This window comes from Acomys minous (genome assembly GCF_964271855.1).
Source record: "Acomys minous genome assembly, chromosome: 1".
NCBI lineage: Eukaryota > Metazoa > Chordata > Mammalia > Rodentia > Muridae > Acomys > Acomys minous.
Window position 1 is genome coordinate 29,101,962 of NC_140483.1, and position 20,222 is coordinate 29,122,183.

General features: G+C 43.0%; 1 protein-coding gene across 1 annotated transcript; it reads right to left on the minus strand.

The window, feature by feature from the left end:
* Positions 1 to 280: 280 nt before the first annotated feature.
* SELL (selectin L) lies at positions 281 to 20,222 on the minus strand. The gene is made up of 9 exons (XM_084776831.1): positions 20,063 to 20,222; positions 19,191 to 19,272; positions 16,647 to 17,033; positions 15,407 to 15,514; positions 12,366 to 12,551; positions 10,557 to 10,742; positions 9,174 to 9,302; positions 5,312 to 5,330; positions 281 to 1,756 (listed from the first exon to the last, which is right to left on the minus strand). The coding sequence occupies exons 1-9, from the start codon at positions 20,063 to 20,065 to the stop codon at positions 1,738 to 1,740; spliced, it is 1,119 nt and encodes a 372-aa protein (XP_084632957.1). The 5' UTR covers positions 20,066 to 20,222; the 3' UTR covers positions 281 to 1,737.

The following is a 20,222-nucleotide window of genomic DNA, read 5'->3' on the forward strand; positions in this document are numbered from 1 at the left end:
GTGGACCAGGATGACTATGAACTCACAAAGCTCTGCCTGCCTCTGTCTTTGCCTTCCAAGTGCAAAGATTAAAGACATGCACCACCACATCCAACTCCAGCCAGTTTCTAACAATGTTTTGTCCTCCCATAGGATTTCGGGAGCTGAAGCTACCTGAGAATTTGTCACTGCACTTGTATACTTTTTCTAATTTATTTTAATCTATTTTTGATCCCTTACTGTCATAGCTCTAGTTGATGGGAGAGCGCAGTCTAAAAATGAGACAGACTAAAGTTCCCTGCAATCAGCAGCTTTATTCAGGGCACCAGAAAGGGTTAGGTAAAGTCATACAAGCAAAGTTCAGGCTGTAGCAGTCATGAGACCAAGGTCACATGAGTTTAGCAAGGTCACATGAGTTTCCTGAGTGCAAGGTCAAATTAGTTCAAGTCATATACAGTCACGAGGGCAACTGGTGCTTAGAAACATCATCTAAATAATAACAGTAGATGGTGGGTAGTATGAAGTAAACCCACTCCTCTTTACATCTGGGAGGGCACGAGAGCACATTCCAAGAACAAATCCCTGTAATGGAGGAGCAGTGGTTAAAAGACTCTTGTCCTGTGTGCCTGGTGTTTTCTCACAAGCTCTCAGAAATCTCACACAGGCTTCAATTCACTGTCTGTGTTCCTACAATTTACCAACAGTCAAGTAACAAACTAGGAACTCCAGAGACCTCACACAATCTCTCCCCTCAAGAAAGGTACAATCTCACCTAGGAAAAAAACCAACATATATTCTGATAAACAAGCAATAAGGCTAACTGAAATTTTAAAAAACAAAACAAAAGCAGGTTCTATTTAAATGCATCATGTTATAAAGATTTTGCAGAGTAAAGCCAGAAAATGAGATAGACTTTGGGTTGGGCCAGTTAAAGAGCTAGGTATAAAAGAAGTGGCAAGGGTTGGGGACAGCTGTCCTGAATCTTAAAGAACAGAATTCAGGTGTCTGAGTAGGAGATGCTAGAAAGGGGAAGGATGTCATTCCAGCCTGAGGCCAGGAACCCTTCTGCTTGTTTTAAGTTGTCTTCATAACATCAAAGACGCATCATCTGCAGCTCCAGGACGGTGGGTTGTGTCATTAACAATCATCAGAACACTGGCTTCAAGGGACCTAGAAAGATCTAATAAAGAAAAGGGAAACCTCAAAACCAAAAACTCAATGCTGGCGATTTTCTCTTCTTTACTGTTCAGTGACTATGAGATGCTGTGTGTGGAACTCAGCCACCTAAGAAAAGGAGATGAGGAAGATTAATGTGAACAAGAGAGTGGGGCTACGCTGAAAACAGTGCATCTCCAGGTTGAACTGTTCTTTGGAGTGGGAAACCAAAGATTTCTTTTTAAATCAACTTTACCATAGTTTGGGGACTGTGTGCAAGAAGCCTGAGTTCTCAGCTACACGTGCATCAGATTTTCACTGTGTTTGCCATCAGACACAGTACTAAGTTGAAATCGTCTTATTTGTTCCTTCACAGGAAAGATAATAAAACACTGAGCTTTACAAGCAAAAATTATGGACTAGGGTTAAGGCGACAAACAACCAGGAGGAAGCTAGAAGGGGCTGTTGGTCATGTAGGAATCCTTCCAGATACACTGAACAAATACTTCATCTTCAGCGTGGGAGATGCCTGTGTGCAAACTCTTCGAGCAAGAACTTGAAGTCATTTTCCAACAGTGTGGCTTTCCTTTCTCAGCGGATGAATTAGTATGGATTGTCCATCCTAAAAGAGAAGCAACGGATTATAAAAGAGGATCTTTCTGAAATGGCAAAAATGAAAGCGTTAGTGCTACAGGTAAACATTCTTCTAGGTGAGAGAGGCAAGGAAATTGCAAACACTAAAGTGCTAGCAACAGGGAAAAATAGCCACTATCATGAAGAAGAGAAGCAAGGAAATGCTTCCAGTTGGAAATTGTGGGAAAGATAAGGAACATTTGAGAACAAATGGGGAAGGGACACCACAGCAACATTTTACAGTCATGTGTCACCACCCCCAAATGAATGCTTTAAAGACTTATTTTGATTGTAATCGTGTGTGTCTGTGCACACTTGATTTTAATCATGTGTGTATGTGCACACATGAGTGAAGGTGCCTGAGGAGGCCAGAAGAGGGCACTGGATGTAGAGCTGGAGTTTCAGACAGTTGTGAGCCTGGGTTCTTCGCCAGAGCGGTACATACCCCTAGCCACCGAGTCAGCTCTCTCCACATAAATATTTTAAATGTGAACTCTGATTCGCCCTGAGGCCCTGACTCTCTAAGAAGCTTGGCAGTGATGTTCACACTGCTGGTCCACAGATGACATCTGGTCATATTTCTGCAATACTGCTAATTTCTGTGTCTAACATTTGAAGGGCTTATTGACCATGCAAAGCTGGGGAAGTAAAAGATGGTATCCTCGAGTGGAAAAATGAGGCTAGAGAAAATAAAAACTCATAAAAGAGTGGTACCAGTTCTAAAGATCAGATTCTAGTAGAATATGATTTAGAGGGATGGTGACAAACTTAGATTCATGAAATGGGTGCCACTGTATTCTATGTTACAACTGTGCCATTTTGGAAAGGGTGGAGGAGAACCATATTTCTGTGTCTTTGCACCTTTCAAAAAGACAACCAGACTCTGAGGCTCCGGTCTCGTGGTGAAACCGTCAGGGTAAACCACTGTGGCAGCTGCAAACTTGCTTGTCGGTGTAGAAATAAAAATGTTTCTGAAAGCAGAATCTCACATGTACCCTCCTCTGAGGTTGGCATCGTATCCTGTGTATCTTGGGTGTAGCTTTTACCCAGGTAGAATTTAGAAACCAGAAACCAAATGAGGTGATAAACAGAACCAGTTTGCAGAAGAGTCAAAATAACCAGCAAGAATCAAAACCACAAATGCCCAAGGAGTCATTCATTCATCAACCAAAACCTAATAGGAACAAGTACAAGACCTGTGAGAATCGGGGAAAAAAGTCATAAGAGTGTTTAGAGTTACAGTGTTCATCTCCCGTTGGCTTGGTCTAGAGACACACCCTATTTTGTCTACCACACCCTTCCTCAGTGCCATCACACCATGGTTTAGTGTGAAAGTAAATCGTTTTACTGGAAGAGGACCTCTGGTAGTTAAACTCCTAGCACGGAAGTCCAGGGGCTTGAGATCTAGAAGCACAACGGTCACAGGGCATTGTCCCTGGATGTGGGCGCTACGAGTCCCAGCTTTTCCTTCTCCTCAACGAGTCCCCTGAAGCTTGTCACTTATCCTTCTTCTGTTTCTCTGCTGTCATTAGGGCTCCCTGTCTACACAGGCTTGTAGACAGCATTTAACCATTTGAGACTCAAAACACTCAGAACAGTATGCAACATGCATACTGTTTGATGAAAGTTAATTTTTACCTATTATTTATTACTGTAACTCTGTCACTGGCACAAGGCCTGTGGGTGGGTTACTTACCTAATTATAAAGACAGTCTTAACATGATGTCCTCCATCTTGCTAGGCTAAAATTTTATGAATCAGGATCGCCTCGAGGCAGCCAATTAGCTTCCAGGTTCCAGAACACCTGGTGTGAGCGCTCAGGACACATTCTGGTGTGAGGGAAACAGCCTTTCTCTCAACTTCTATTGCACAGATCCTCCTCCATAAACTAAACAGGAAAACTCCACTCCTGGCCCTCCTTTGCTCTTAGACCCGCCCTTCTCATGCATTATTTGAGCTATTTTTCCTATCCTGAAAGTTGTGATGATTCTCTCCCAGACTCTGCCTTCCTTGTAAGATTTTTCTGGGATCACTTAGACCAATGGTTTTGTTCATCAATACAAAATTTATCGGCTATTACCGTTTCTGCCTTTCATTGTTCTGCACATCTAAATATTTCTGTCTTAATTCCCCAGTTAGATAATAATTTCCCTGAGGCAGAGCCAAGGACTTGTTGATCTGAGTGCCTCAGTTAAGCTAAGCCTTGTTCTAATGCAAACATGGTCAGTAAACAACTGTTAATTGAGTAATTATAAAATTTTTAAAAGTCAACATACTTCTACATTTAATTGACAACTGTTAACTAATTTTATGCTTTTTTTTTTTTTTTTACCAGAATCTTCAGCTGGCCTTTCAGTCCTTGAATGAGTTCAACTGCTTTCTTGCAGCAGTGATCAAAGCAGGTGTTTCTGTGGCCAGACACGGCTCTGAGTAGAGGAATGCGCCAAAAGACTTGGCCCTCAGTGGGTGGGAGCACAAAAGAACTCTTTAGTTCCTGTGGGCTTCCTGCTACAGAGATAAGGGGGTCAGCCCCCAGAGACCCTATTCCATCTACACAAGTACAGTAACAAAAACAGAGTAAAAAGGCTCCACTGACCCGGTGTACCCACCCACCACTCTCCCCGTCTGTGTGACAAATTCTCAAGACAGCATTCTTGTTCTGCTGGGTGTCCTCAATGATTCTTAATCCTTACTCTAGCCGACTTCTGCCATTAGCTAAATGGCCTTTCCTCTAATGTCTTTAAGGCACTCAGTGGAAATGCGATGGCTCTTCTAGCTGCATTTGAGACTATTTCTACTTTTGTCTTTCCCTACTATCTGTCACCTCCCCCTCCCCCACCCCCACCCCGCCCAGTTATTCTTCATCCACCTGCACCTGTCTCTCTGGCCACTTCTTTTAGTCCTCCTTTTCTTCATTTCTGCCAGATAGGTCAGGCACTTCTATGTGTCTTCGTCTTTTCTCAGCGACCTACACTATTACCCTAATGTAAGAATTGGAACATTGAGGAGAAAGTGGAGCAGATGCTTCTTTAGGGAAGTGGTGGGGAGGAGACGTCACGCTCCACAGCTGCTCCTCGTTTCTGAAGGCCAGTGCTTATTCACGGTAGCCATTCACCCCTCTGTGTTAAGTACGGAGGGCCTGTGCCTGGGCAGTTCCTATTTACAATATGTTAGTTGTTGGAAGTGTTGGATGTTCCTCAATTGTTAGACGTTGGTCCTGTAAGCTAAGACAAGAAGAAGCATAGCATTGTGCTTCTAACCCTCAATGAAAAATTCAGAGACTACCTGGAAAGCTCCGCATCATATGAAATCTCCTTTCCTATTAGACATCCTTGTACACCCATCCACTTAACTCCACTAGCATCAACCCCACAAAGAATCTAATGGAGGCCGGTGCTCAACTGCCTTACCTGGGATGCCATTTGTATGAGACCCCGAAATGAATAACTACTTGGGGCTTGACATTCTATCTATAACAGGAAGAGCCTTAAGAAAAGAAGGGATGAGAAAAATAGATGTGGGAAGTTTTCATTGAGAAACTTACCTGTTCTGAGATCTCTTGCCTAAAAATAGAAGAGAGAATAGAAAAAAAAATGGTATCAAAAAGTAGACAATTTTAATTTTTTAAGTAAAGGATTGGTCCACCCCCCATAACTGTCCCTTGAAGTGCATTATGCATTTGATAAGCAGGCATCCATCTATGACTAAGTGGACTATGGGGGATGTGGGAAGGTGTACCAATGAGCATCCAGTGCTGTGACATAACAGGCACAGGCTGCTGCTTCTTGGGACTCCATTCGCAAGCTGTGCTGCTCAGGAAGCCAGGCCCTGTGTCCCATTCATATGTTTATATCACATCTCATCCTCTCCTCAGTCTCTCCCTCAAAGACTTCAATGGCCTTCACTTCTTTTATGTGAACCCTGAGGATTTCACTCCGGTCTTATTAGTACAGTCAGTGGGAATTGTGCAGCCTAATTTGAGTAGTGTGTTTTCATCTACCATACGCAATCATATATACAGTCCATGTTATAAATATTTCTGTTTCCTCTTTTGACGGGCTGCCTGGGAGCTAGATGTGAAAACCACTTTGGTCAGGTGGGTGGGACTCCAGAACTCACGTTTTTTTGTGTCCTAACATGAACCTTGGTTCCAGCTTAGTGTTGCTTACTCAGTTTGGCAAGGTTAGTTGATTATGCAAGTACATTTTATGAACTGGATCCCGTTCTATTTTTTTTAACAGAAAAGAATGTAAATATTGATTACTTAGTGGTCTGAAGAACTGAGGTCTGTAGGAAACAAAGGGAAAAAACAGAAAGAAAGCTTTCTGAGGGAGAGGGCATGGGCTTGGTGTATTTCAGTGGCTGTAAGCTGCTATTCTAGAATCAGTCAACACAGATGTGTTTTGGCCAAGGTCTGCCATGTAATATACAGTACCTTTTAAAAAATATTTTAAAGTTCTAGAAATTAGTATTTCAAACCTTTTCTTTCAAAATTTAGCTGGCAGATGACATGGACCAAATGCATGGATCATGGAGAATCAAGTTCAAGTCCATTTGTTCATCTTCACAGAAATTATATATACATGAACAATGAAAGCAATGACAATAGATAAACAAAAAACCTGATCCTATTGAGAAAGTCCTACTGAGGGAGTGCCTTTTTTGAAGAAAAGAAAACTAAGGGAGAATGCATTCAGGCTCATGAACTGAACTAACCATGTGTCTTGGGTCAGGTGGAAAATTCTGCCAACCAAGGCCAAAAAAAGAAAAAAAGAAAAAAAAAAAGAAAACAAATGCCCCAAAACAAACAAACAAAAAACAACCTTATGACCCTGAAGACAAGTGCTTTTTAGGAGTGCTATTTCAGATGGAAGAGCCACTACTGACTTGAGCTCCTGCTAATGAGAGATTTTAGAGCTTGGCCTAAAAATATCATTGCCTTGGAAAGTGAGAAAAGTTAGGAGTCCCAAATGTGGGCTAGCTCAGCCCACAGCCAGGGCACTTGTTTGTGGGCCCAGAAGAGAGCTAAAAGGAAGCTAGAAGCCAAAACCATTAGGGCACTGGCAGGCCCTTGCACCTGGTTCATAGCATCCATCTGAGAGAAGAAAGTTGGGACCCTCCATTGGCTCTCATATTCTGAATTATCACCTGTCCCCCCCTTTCAATTTGATTAACCCAATAAAGCTACAACATGCATGAGTTAATATATATAGATATAGAATTATTATATTTCACTATGATTCTTATAAACGTGTTGATTAAATCTTTATGGCTTCATCTTGGGGACCTAGCCACCAATTGTACCAGTGTCTCTACAGGAAAACAAAAAACCAACCTGAAACTGTTCATGTTGTAAAGAACCATGGCTGAAATTTTATGACTAAATTTTTTGGCCAGCAAAGCCATTCACTTGCAGGCTTGAGGGATCAGTCAATGTTTCGCAATTGAAGGCTATTGAACTCGGCACAGTTACCCCGGGTTTTCCTCCAGTCAGTGAGCTCTGGGAACTGCCACTCTCTTTGGTAGCACAACTGTCTCTAGCCCAGGTGCCCGTTATCTGTTTCCTGTTTGCCCCATTCCGATTCCCACAGCAGGGGCACGCTGTCTTAATGTTATCTGTTTGAGATCGTGTACAGAAATGACTGACTCCAGGGGTAAAACTTTAAAAACAACCTACTGCTTCTCTCATCTTTGCTCTGACACAGCCTGAGCCAGCTAGCACCCACCAGATACGTGTGACTTGGATTACATCCCTTTGCATGTACAACCACCTAGGAAAGGGATGAAATTTGGGGCTCGACATCCTCCTCACTAACAGGACTTGCCATCCTTGAAGTTACTAAGCTAATAGCCGCCTTGCTCAGGATCCTATCTAGTGACTGTCTTGTTCCACTCAAGGCAGCGAGACAGTTGGAGTCTCAATGAGAAGGCTAATCACTGGTGAAAGAAAAGATCACTCTTCGCTTTGTTTGTGCTGGTGCTGGTGTCAGTACTTAGTATAGTCCCGCACTGTGCTAATATCCAAAGTCTGTGGAATTTTTATAAGCAGAAGAGATGCTTGAACTGTTCGGTGCTGACCCGGAACAGTTAGTGGTGCTCCTGGACACAGAAAGTGCACCCTCTGTTGTCTTTATGGATCGGTGGAAAATGACTCCTTATTTTTAAATCTGGAAAGAAGATCAAACCATAGTGAAGATCATTAGAGACTGACAGATAATATTCCTCCCATTGCCAATGCAGATGGGCGAGGAACAGAATGCACGCTAATGGATCTGATGGAAGGGAACTTAAGTGGCCAGAACTTATACCACAGGACTTAGCATAGATGAGTCAGCCATTTGTTTTAGGGTCATTCGTAGTCTCTGACCTTAATACAGGGGGGAATCTTTAAAGCTGCAGGGGTATATGAATTTTACAGTTTTACATAGATCTGCTAGATAAACTTGGGCAAATGTGGTAGTGCGCACACAAAAGCTGCCACCGTCTGTGGGCCTGTGGCTGGTCTGTTGATCTTACCTGAATGCAGAGGCATATTCAGCGGGGAGGAAGCGGGCAAAGGTAAAAAGTTGTGTTCTCATGTAGTGTTTATTTATGTGCTGGGTAACAGAGACTAAAATTTTGAGCAAGCGCCCCTTTTCCCCAAGTTTTGCCTAATTGGAGGTGTGTGTGTGTGTGTGTGTGTGTGTGTGTGTGTGTGTGTGCACGCGCGCGCGCGTGCGCACGCACATATCATTTGGACATTTGGATATGTGTATATCCTCCACTGTAGCCTATTACACTATATACATATGTGTGTATGTGTATATGTACATGCATATCTGTGTGTATGTACATATATAATGTGCTAGGTTATAGTTGTGGTCTCAGTGAATAGATTCCAGAGAGAATCCACAAGGATGTCTCCCAAGGGCAATACAACTTGCCCCTGTCAATACCCAGGCAGTTATGTGACTTTTAAAGGAATCAGGTGTTTGAAAACCCTAAATGATAACGATTCACTTCCTATTGCTATTCCAGTGCTCAGATCAAAGGCAGCTGGGCTCCGGGCAGCCAGTGGCAATGCATTCCCTCTTAACACAGAAACAGGACCAGAGAACCATTCCAATGTCTCATCTAGCCAGGTTCATCTGAGCAAACCCATGAAAAGGTCTACCTCGTGTGAACCATTGGCTGGCTCTTCTAAATGAAGGTGTCTATCAGGCTCAGTGTCTCTGGGGATGACTTGTGCCTACAGAGCACAGAAGTCGCTTGGCACCTGCTTCAGTTAAGTCTCTTGCACTTTATTTCCTGTGGGGTCTCAGTCTCGGTCCCTCTCTCTCTCTCTCTCCTTTTCTCTCTCCCACTCCCCCCCCCCCTCTCTTCCTACTTTAAAATTGCTTTACTTTGCTGCTATTGACCACACCTACCTTTTTTTAACCGCCTTGCCAGCCAAATGATAAATGCCAGCCCTGAGAATGCAGTAACCATGACAGCCACCGGAATGAAGAGGGGTTTATAGTCGCCTTCCTTGATCTGTGAGAAACTTCTGTCCGTCTCTGAAAGAGGAGTCAGCGAGGCATATGGCGTGAGACCACAGCATTGTTTCCTTAGACCAGCTCATGACATGTGGCGTTCTGTCCTTCTGCTATATTCCCAGGACCAGGATGTGGAGACAATGGGCTGGCTGGGTGTCTATGGGATCGCAGTTGTCAGATCTGCAATTCATGCTGTTCCTGGGGATCAGCAATCATCATGGTGCTTTGTTCTCCCTCTTGCTTAAAGGTTGACTTTTGAGCACAAAGGAGAGCTAGAAAGCTTAGGGTCTAACTACAAGGAAAGTGAATTCAACAACCTGGGCATCTTGTCAAAGGAAGCTGCTACCGCTACCTACTTTAAAGGAGCCACTGCTTATATACCCAGGATCTGCAATGATCTAAAGGGACAATCCCCTTCATCTCCATTCAAATAAGTTAAAAGGACACGTCTGCACATCCCTTTGTAAATATGAACTAGGTTTGCTTACAGCCTTTTATTGAAAAATATTAGTTTGAAAAAAAAAAACTATCTTCCAATGCCTCCATGTGAAGGAATCTACTTTTACGTATTGGCAATTGTTGGTTTGCTAAAGATGAGGAAATGAAAATGAAATGGGCTCAAAAGGAAATGTACTTGGTGAGCCTGGCATGCAGCCGTACTGTAATGTCCTCTCTGCCACCTTCCTGCTCCCCACCCCCACACTACCTAAACACCCAGAGATCCTCAAGCCTAGCACTTCTATACTCTGTGCAGATGGTCTAGGCTGGGCACACTTTGACAGCTGTTACTCCGTAAGCTAATTTAACGTGCACTTATGTTATCACTTTTTCATGTACTACTCTAAGATGAGGAGGCTGCGGTCCTTCTCACGCACAGACGTAGTTAGGCGGCATTATCTTAGGATAGTGGAGATCCTCTATTTGTTGGGAGTCAGGTAGTCACTTGTGACCTTTGAAGAAGCATTTTAAAGGACTAACAAAGAAATCAAGTTGTGGCAGAATCGAAAATATGGGTAATGCATAAATGAGAAGACAGTGGGCTTAAAGTTTAAAAGTAAGAAGAGAGTTGAGATTGAGAAAAGAAAATAATTATCATTACAGAAGAGGCCAAGAGTAGCCAAAGGGTTTTATAGTATACAAGTGCGTATAGATGTCTTTTTTGGCTACATGTACTGGGGGAAGTGGACCTTAGAGGTTTGTTATAGCTTTCCCACCTTCTGCTAGTCAATCAGCTCCGCCTTCAAGCCTTTGGTATTTCTCAGCAAACTTAATTACTTTGACATATTGGACTCGGACTAGACCAGATGCCAGATGGTCCACAGACAATTTTCCTCTCCCCGATTAAGTCAGTGTCTTCCGAGCAGTTAAAGGTACAAGCCGAAGTAAAGCTGAAGTTGGCCAAAGGGTGACTGCATTCAACAGTGCCCAGATCAGGTGCTGCTAGAGGCTCACACTGAGCCACTTCCGTGAGGACACAATGACACAAGATAGCATTCAGGACCAAAGGCATTGCTTTACCTTCTTATTAGCATAAATTAACCATGGACAATAATGGATTTCACTATGGCTGTTTCAGAGATGGCATATGTTTTGCAGTTTGTCCCACACCATGTCCCTTAAGCTTCTCTTGTCTCACTCCCAGGCTCACTGTCAATCCTGAGGGGGTTTTTGTTTCGTTTTGGTTTTAGCTTGTATGTATGAGTTCCTGCATGTATGTGTGCGCGTGGCACACGATTATCTGGAACTGGGATAACAGGTAGCAATGCCATCTAATGGGAAGCAACCCAGGTCCTTGCAGGGAACAAGAACTTTTAAACACTGAACCTTCTCGCCAGAGCCCAATCACAGGTTTTTCTTTTGTTATTTGTTTTTCGAGACAGGGTTTCTCTGTGTCGTCATGGCTGTCCTAGACTCACTTTGTAGACCAGGCTGGCCTCGAACTCACAGCGATCCACCTGCCTCTGCCTCCCAAGTGCTGGGATTAAAGGCATGAACAAAGCCACCAGTCATTTAGCACTGGGACCATCCATAAAAGAACTAGAAATTTCTAACTTGTAGGAGTTACTTTTTGGCAGTGCTTTCAGACTTGTTTTCTTAGTGTGATCTTGTGCAATAATTGGTCATGGGTGGCACCAAGAAGGCATTGATAGCCCATGGTGGTGTAGGATAGCCCCATTCCAGGCAGCCACTGCAGCATGGTGATGGGCTAACACTCCTGAAATGCCATACCATACAGCCGTGGACTCAAGTGATTACATGGGACACTCTCAGTGATTACAGAGGTTTCAAGCTTCTGTGTGTGTGTTGTGACAGCTCCTCAATGGGTCCTAGGGACACTCCCATTTCCTGAAGCAGGTCTGACATTTATACAATATATCAGTTACATCAATTCAGATCTATGATCTCAGTGACAGATTTTGGTTTTCTTTAGAGAACTAAACCAGGGAACTAGAAATGTAAATGCAACAAGCCTAACCAAAGCTTCATAAATACAACCCCACTGTTTGGTTTGGTTTTGTTTCCTCTATCTGTGACAAACAGAATAGATAAAACCTACTCTGTTTCAAATGAAAACAATCAAGGGCCTAGCTTTGTTTTTTCAAAGCAATTGTTATTCTCCGGAGAGCTCACTCTGGAGAAAAACAAATAAAAGATGACTTTAAGAACCCACCAAATGAAACAACCAAGAAAGACCTGTAGGTCTTCTGTAGGAAACTGGTTGATGCTAAGTAGGGCACCACATAAGATAGGTGTTATTGAAGGTGAGGAACCAAAGTTCAGCTGCGGTGTACAGTGAGAAAAATGAAATACACAGCATAATTTCAATGTGTCACTATAAATCATAGTATAAAATGTCAGGTGACTTTAAACACTTTTTTACTGTTTTGGCTTTATTGTTGTTGTTGTTGTTGAGTTTTGCCTTTCGGTTAGTAAGAAAAAAAAATTGAAAGGCACCAAACTACAACCTCAGTCAGGTTTAATTACACAGCAGAAGAGTAAACAGACATCTAGGCAGGACCCCCCTCTTGGTTCCCCAGATGATAAGCACAAGCCACAACAAAGATTCACTCTCCAGTCACTCACCTTGACACGTTGGCTCTAGAGAGGACCAGTTTCCAGACGGTCCACAGTGTGCTTCTTCAATACCGAGTAGCTCTGTTCCCTCAGAACAGTTGAAAACACACTGTGAGCGGAAGCTGAAGTCTCCCAAGGGGTGTGTGCAGTCCATGGTACCCAGCACAGGGGCCTGCAGAGGCTCACACTGGACCACTTTAATGGGGAGAGAAACAGGGTTGAGAAGGGTATGAAGATCCGAGGGACTCAAGGCTTGTCTCTGCTACTTGATAATCATCTGTCTGTCTTGGGGTCCAAAGAAATAGTCTGGGAAGAAATAATCTCAGAACTATGCCATCCCCTGCAGAATCAGAGAGAAGGCCCCAAGTAAAGCCAGCTGAATGTGGAAAGTAGAAAACTGCCAAAATGCTGAGATTGCTTTGTAGAGAGACAGAGCACAGTGTGGGGGATGCTTAGAAAGAGAGGGGCAAAGACAAAGTGCTCACCTTTTTCATTCCATTAACAAGCACTTGCCATGCATCGAGCATCAGTTTGGAATTTAATGAGCTCTAATTTTACCAAGACAAATGATAGTGGCAGATAAAAGAGTGAAAGGCGCATCCGGCGTGGTCTGATTATGTTTAATTGGTCAGCTTGCCTGTAGGATGAGTAGCTTATTTGAAGGAAGCTAATTTAAACTTCTGGAGCTCATCTAGGGATGACAGCAGTAACAGGAGAAAAACAGTGAGGGCAAATGTAGGCGACACGTAGCAGAAATGTTGGAGAAGTAACGAGTTATAAAATGTAATTAGCATGGGAACTGGTTGGGACGAAGAAAGGAGCTGGTGGAAGTGGGATGGGGAAAGGGGTGAACGCAACTGCCATGCGTTATACGCAAGTGTGATAGTACCAAAGCTTTTTTAATTAATAAAAATTATTTTACTGAATTGTATGTGTATTAGGGTTTACCTTCTTATAGATATGTGTGCATTATTTGTGTGCCTGGAGCCTCGGGAGGCAGGAAAAGGGCAGTGTATCCTCTGGGATGGAGTTATAGATTTCTGCTAGCCATCACAGGGCTACTGGGAACGGCACTCAGAGCTGCTGTAAGACCAGTTGGTGTTCTTAAGATAACTCATCTCTTCAGCCCCATAAAATGAGTAAAAATTTGAAAATTGAATTTGCAAGATTTGACCTTACACAAGTGTTGGAGGAGGTGACAGCGGTTCACAGCAGAGTCATTTCATATGCCATTTCCATGCAATGTAGTTACAATTACACAAAAAAAGGAGCTGGCCGGGGATACTTGAGTTGTAGATAGACCTCCAAGGCAGCAACACCCTTAGCATATTTGGAGGTCATGGCTAAAGACAGATTTGGTTAATCCAAAGATTACATAGATATATAAATCCATAAAATTCAGGACACTTGGTGAATGAAACAAATCAAGTCAGAGCAATAGAAAAGATAGATGCTAAGACTGAGAGTATATGGCCTTGGATAAGCACCAATGAAAAAAACAGGATAAATTACTATAGTTAAAAAGACAATCAGAAGCAAGTGGTGGTGGCACGTGCCTCTAATTCCAGCACTTGTGAGCAAGAGGCAGGAGAACCTCTGAGTTAGAGGCCAGCCTGGTCTATAAAGCAAGTTCCAGGACAGCCAGGGCTACACAGAGAAACCCTGTCTTGAAAAAACAAAAACAAAAAACAAAAAATACAACCAGAAAAACGATATGACAGAAAGCAAGAAGGAAAACACAGTTTTAAAAGGAGTAAAACACAGGGCAGAGTGATGGTACAGTGCAGGTAAGGCATTAGGGAAAAGTCGTGGTTTTGGGGATTAAGTAAGTTAGTCAGATCTAGTCTAGTTGGTTAATACTGAAATTAATTTTAGTTTCAGTCCTTTATCCCTTAAAAATATTACTTTTCTTCTTCTCGTAATTTTCCGTTGTGTGTATCAGACACATCTTGAAACCAGACAGCCTCCCTCAAAAGATTTTTTTTTTTTTTGATTTTTCGAGACAGGGTTTCTCTGTGTAGCCTTGGCTGTCCTAGATTCACTTTGTAGACCAGGCTGGCCTCGAACTCACAGCGATCCTCCTGCCTCTGCCTCCCGAATCCCTCAGAAGACTTGATGCTCTTCTCAGTAGGAGTCTGAGCCTCTCTCCGTCTGCATTTGTGTATTCTCTTAGTTCCAGGTCTACCGCTGCCTCTCTGAGTGACTGTGCAGAGGGGGGCGGAAGTGGGGCTCCGGATCACTCTTCACCCTCTCTTTCTCTGCCTTCCTAGCAGGACTCCTTGGTCCTGATGCTGGGACAGCCGCCTCAGTGCTGCTGGTGAGATGCTGAGGGGCCGCTCAGTGCAATGAAAGGATGTTAGGAGATCTCTCCACACACTTACTCCTGTTCATCTCATTCCCCTCAAACTTGATCACTGAACACAGATAACTTCTATTAATTAACTGTACATCCCAGAAGTACAGAATCTATAATAATCTGCATCTGTGTTCTCCAGAAAATGCTCAACCATAATAAGTGTGTAGGATGTGTTATTAAATGACTGTGACGTATTCTGTGTATCATATGTGAGTTCTTCCCTTCCTATTCCTTGTCATGTCTGCCTATGAAAGAGCAGGAGGGCCTTCCAGAAACTTCACTCTCCTAATGGGAAATGGAACTAGTTCGGTTGGGCGTCATAGTTCTGCTTAATCCTGCGATCTCATTGGACTATATTCCTGGAACTGGATCTACACGCCCAATTTTTTTTCGCAGCCTGCTCAGCTTTGACAAACGTCAGCATTGTTCCTCGTGGGACTCCAAAACACCTGTGCAAAATATTGAAACTGTATGCTGACTTATGAAATCTTTACAGGAAGATACATACCATTGTGAAAGCCTCGCCTTCTTGTTCACAACTTCCCGTTTCTTAGAATGGACAACGTTATTTTGTCCCAGCTATATCATTTTGTCACAACCAGCTGCTGTCCTAAGCTAGCATGGCTTTAGTGGCTATTCGAAAGAACAAAAAAAAAAAAAAAAAAAAAGAAAGAAAGAAAAAGAAAAGTCTTACCATACTGACACTGAGGCCCATAATACCCCTCGTCACAGCTGCAAGTGTGATTATTGATGGTTTCCACACATTCTCCATGACTGCTGCAAGACTCTGGCTTGCAAGAGGCTTTAAACAGATTAGACAAAGACATTTTAATGTGATTGCGATCATAATTCCTTCCTCACGCAAACAAAGCTTTTTTTTTTACACTATTATAATGAGTAAGAAAGATTCGCTCTGTCTTCTGAGAGGCTTCACCCAGCACTGATAGAAACCGATGCAGAGACCCACAGCCAAACAATAGGCAGAGCTCAGGAGTCTTGTGGAAGAGTAGGAGGAAGGGCTGAGAGAGCCCGAGGGGTCAAGGAAACCACAAGGAGACCTACAGAATCAACTAACCTGGGCCCACGGGGACTCACAGAGACTGAACCACCAACCAAACAGCATGCACAGATTGGACCTAGACCCCCTACCCTTATGTAGCAGATGTGCAGCTTGGCCATCGTGTTGGTCCCCTACCAGTGGGAATAGAGGCTCTCTGATGTCTGCCTTTCCTTTGGAGCCCTTCCCCCTAGCTGGGCTGCCTTGTCTGGCCTCAATGGGAGGAGATGTGCTGAGTCCTGCTTCGACTTGAGGTGCCAGGGCAGGTAGGTACCCTTTGGGGGCTTCCCCTTCTCTAAGAAAAATGAGAGGGAGAATGGGGTGGGGGGGGAGGTTGTGAGGAAGGCGACAGAGGAGAGGAGGAAAGGGGATCAAGATCAGGCTGTAAAGTAATTAAATTTTTTAAAAGACTGAAAAGAAAGAAATACAGATTTGCTAAAGTATTCCTAATATTTTTCCATAATAATTAATGTGTTCTAAAATTTTGATTTATGGGATATGCCAACCACTTGGCCATAGACATTTATTTGCTTTTAGAATGAATTAACTCACTGTAACTCTCTATGCAATTTTGGAGGTGTTGGAGGAATACCTTGGAAAACCACCCAGCTCTCAGCATCATCTTCCTACCTGTTGTTAGGGCACAGGCTGTGTCTGTCCCAATTCCCCACATAGCACGCTTACAAACTTGGATACGACTCGACCTAGTTGTTGAGTACAGGGACCAGCCTTACATAGCGGATGCCTAGAAGTGCTACGCCCAAGGCTTATTGAGGATTGTTTTAGGATGGACTAGCAGCTTCTGGGTAATGAGTCTGATTAGTCTAACTTGGGTCATCCTAAGTCAGAGTCAGAGAGGAGTCTGGTCCCTGCCCACCTGTGTAGCAGAGCGCTGCCTTTCGTTTGTGGCAAGCGTCGTCGTTCCATTTTCCAGAGTCTTTTTCCCTCTTGATATAGATCTCCACGCAATCTTCCTTGGTCTTCTTGTTGTTGGGCTCTCCAGTTCCCCAGTTCTCTGCTTCTTTAGTGAGAGGCTTGTTGGTTCCCACCCATGTCCACACGTCTCCAATTTTCCGAATTCCTATCCAGTAGTAAGTAGGGCTTTTGGGCAGTGTCTTCTCCAAATACTCAATTTCTCTCTTATTTTGTATAGCAACTAAATCTGTGAAACTTTCCTTGCAGAACTTTCTAGCATTTTCCCAGTTCATGGGTCTTTCTGAATAGTGGTAAGTCCAACAGCGAGCTCCATGGTGTGTCAGGAAATCTGAAAAACGTCAGCAGAAAATATGACTCATAGAGTCGCCTGTGGACCAGGCACGGATGCAGGCTGCCTGTCACTAAGAGATGAAGAACCAAGAACCCAAGAAAGCAGGCAAGTGTCTCAGGGTCACAGCATTAGCAGTTGGCAGACTTGGATCAGAATCCTGACACACATTCTCTCTTTTTTAAAAAAAAATATAGGACAGCTGGGCGCGGTAGCACACTCCTGTAAATCTCTGTGAGTTCAAGGCCAACCTCTACAAGTGAGTCCAAGGTTACACAGAGAAACACACACACACACTTTTTTTTTAATTCAAGGACTACTACACATAAATATACCTTTGAAGATTTCTTTTAGTGAAAGATCTTTCTCAAAATTCTCTCAAGTGTAATTTATCCAACATACTTTAGAAATGTGTGTCACTAAGAATTAATTAAAGTACAATCTAATACAGCTCTAAAATCCACACCATACTTTTAAATACTGGGATAACTTTCTAAAGGTCAATATTTGTTACTGTTATCACAGTACACATATGAAATTTCTCTTTTAGGTAAAATAAAACAAGATCAGGAAGAGCACTGCTGTAATTTTAAATATCTTTTTTCTAACATAAAAAGCACTTTATTGCAGAAGAAGCTGCTTCTGGCAAAGCCTCAACACACAGCCCAAGTGTTTAGTATCTAAACTCATAGTAAAGAAAGAGCAACATACATAAAAATGAGGCAAAGACACAAAATTGATTACATCATATTGTACATGCAAAGATACTCAGGTAATGGTGTCCAATAAATATATGGGGGCTTCAAGCATGAGGGGTTTGAAGAGACCAAATAAAATGCATAATTGTACCCAATGTCCTTGATGATATTGGCCATTGTAAGTATGGTGCGACCTATGTGGACTATGATTTTACAGCAGAAACCAGCTCACTGGGTTTTTACATCATAAAGGCAAGTACTATAGAGACATACCAAAAGTACCTTCTAAATGTTTATGCTTAAGTCTATGGTCCTGAGCTCCTCTCAACCAGGGTCAGAGAAATTTCTTTTTGGAATAGAGAACAGTCAATGGAGAGGTGCATAACTGTTAAACACCAACGATAAGAGACTCAGCCCTAAATAGCAATTCTTATATTAACCCCACAGCCACCAAAGCTCTTTGCTGAAGAGACACAAAGGCTGGTGAGGAGTGCTGTGAAACGCTGCCTTCTGGATGGGACATGGTTAATGCACTGTTGAACTGTGATTTCTGTATCTGCATAAGACCTACACAAGGTCAAGCATTGGTCGGGTAGAGGATCTCCAGGCCCCACCCCTTACTGAGGTGTCACTGGCGGTTAATAGTTTCTGGGGGAGGGAGCATCATTCTTTTTGAGGGTGTGGCCACTGCTAGGTTTCCCTTGCTCCAGTGGGTGGCCGACACCCATGCACATTTGGGCAGCACCAACTGGGCTTACTAGGTTACCGAAAACAAAAGGAAGAAAAAAAAAAAGACAGACAGACGGGAAGTTGGGAGTGGGTGGGCTGGAGGCACATGGGGGGAGTTGAAAGGGGAGATGGCATGTAGCTATGGTCATGTTTTATTGTACATGTATAAAACCTTCAAAAATAAAAAAACAAAGACAGAGGTACAAGTCCACGTGAGAAAAGAAGGAAACATGAGTTTGCCCAGGAAATGGTTTAAAATGTTCAAATTTACTGATGAAGAGTCTCTAAGGCTTAAGCATAAAACAGTAACATCAGTAGAGAGACAAAAAAAAATCCGCTGTGCCACCCCCCCCCCCCGAAAAAAAACCCTCCAACCCTCAAGCGCCCACGCTCTGGACTGCTCATCTGACGCACAGCCAAACTATTAATAGAAAGTGGAGTGTAAAGTAAGCTTATTACAGGTAATAAGTGCCTTATCAGAGGTTTCTCAGATAGCTGCATTCTTCCATAATGGAGGGCTACTGTGCAGTGATCAGGATTTCACTAGAGAATGTGGCATGCAAAGCTGGCGTTAGGGGGGCTCAGAGCAGTGCTGAAGGTGAGAGGAAGAACAGAGGGTCCTTAAAAGAATTAATAGCCATCTACCTGATTGTTTTCCCGGCAACTAAATGCTCTTACCGAATACTTAAGAGAAGAATAGTCACAGGCGTAACAAAATACGAATGCATACCAAAACAGAGCTCTGTCCAGACCCACAGCTTGAGGATGCTCCACACGCCCCATCGAGGACTCTGACATCTCAATGGGAATGCCTGCAAACAAAGGGTAAAATGATATTTAAAACCCTGAACTACAAACTTATATCAGCTTGAGGCAGTGTCCTTCAATTTTCTCCAAATAAAAAACAATCACATAGCCCAATACCTTTTACCTTACCCAAGGTAAAATATGTGGCTGAAAATAACGGCATCCAGTTTACTCCAAACTGGTGTGCTATTTTATTTCATTTCGTTTCCATGTGTCAGTCCAAACTGTCGGCCATTATTGGTGTGATGTTTTTTCTGTATTTCAGCAATCTTTGCACCTGCTTTTTGGCTGAGCTTTCAATCAAATTACAACCTTACTTTGTGTGCATACATTAAATACTCTTGGTGTTTAATGAACTAGGGGCATTCAAATTTGCCTTCTTTTCATACTAGGTCATGATGGACTTATGCCTCCAACACATGAATGAATAATACAGCAAGATGCCAGAAATGGAAACGACTCTTTCTTTTTTTAAGGCAAGAAGCAGTAAAGCCATAAGTTTTTTTTTTTTTACACATCTTAAAACTGTAGTTCTAGATGTGTGTCACTTCTCAGCCACTTTGTGACACTGCAGAGTCCTAATCTCAACAGTAATGCTTCCACATCTCATCAGAGCAAACACCAAGGGAAGAAACATCTAGAGTCTTTTTTTTTTTTTTTGAGACAGCATACTATTTTTTTTTTTTAATCTTTCTTAAAACCAGATAAGACAGCTTCTTGTCCCTTACCACCTGCCTCTTCAACCCCAAGGGAAAAATTTGACTATCTAGAGATCTTATAGTCTGGGAGGCTCACCATGGCTTCCTGGGTCTCTCTGCAGTCCCCCTGCAGCCGTCAGCTGTCAGCACCTGGGGCTCTGGGTTCTTGCACAAGGTGGGTGTGCTATGCTCAGGGAGAATGTGCCAAGTGTCACCAACCGGGTTTGCTTGCTTTCATTTCTCTAACCCAGTCTCAC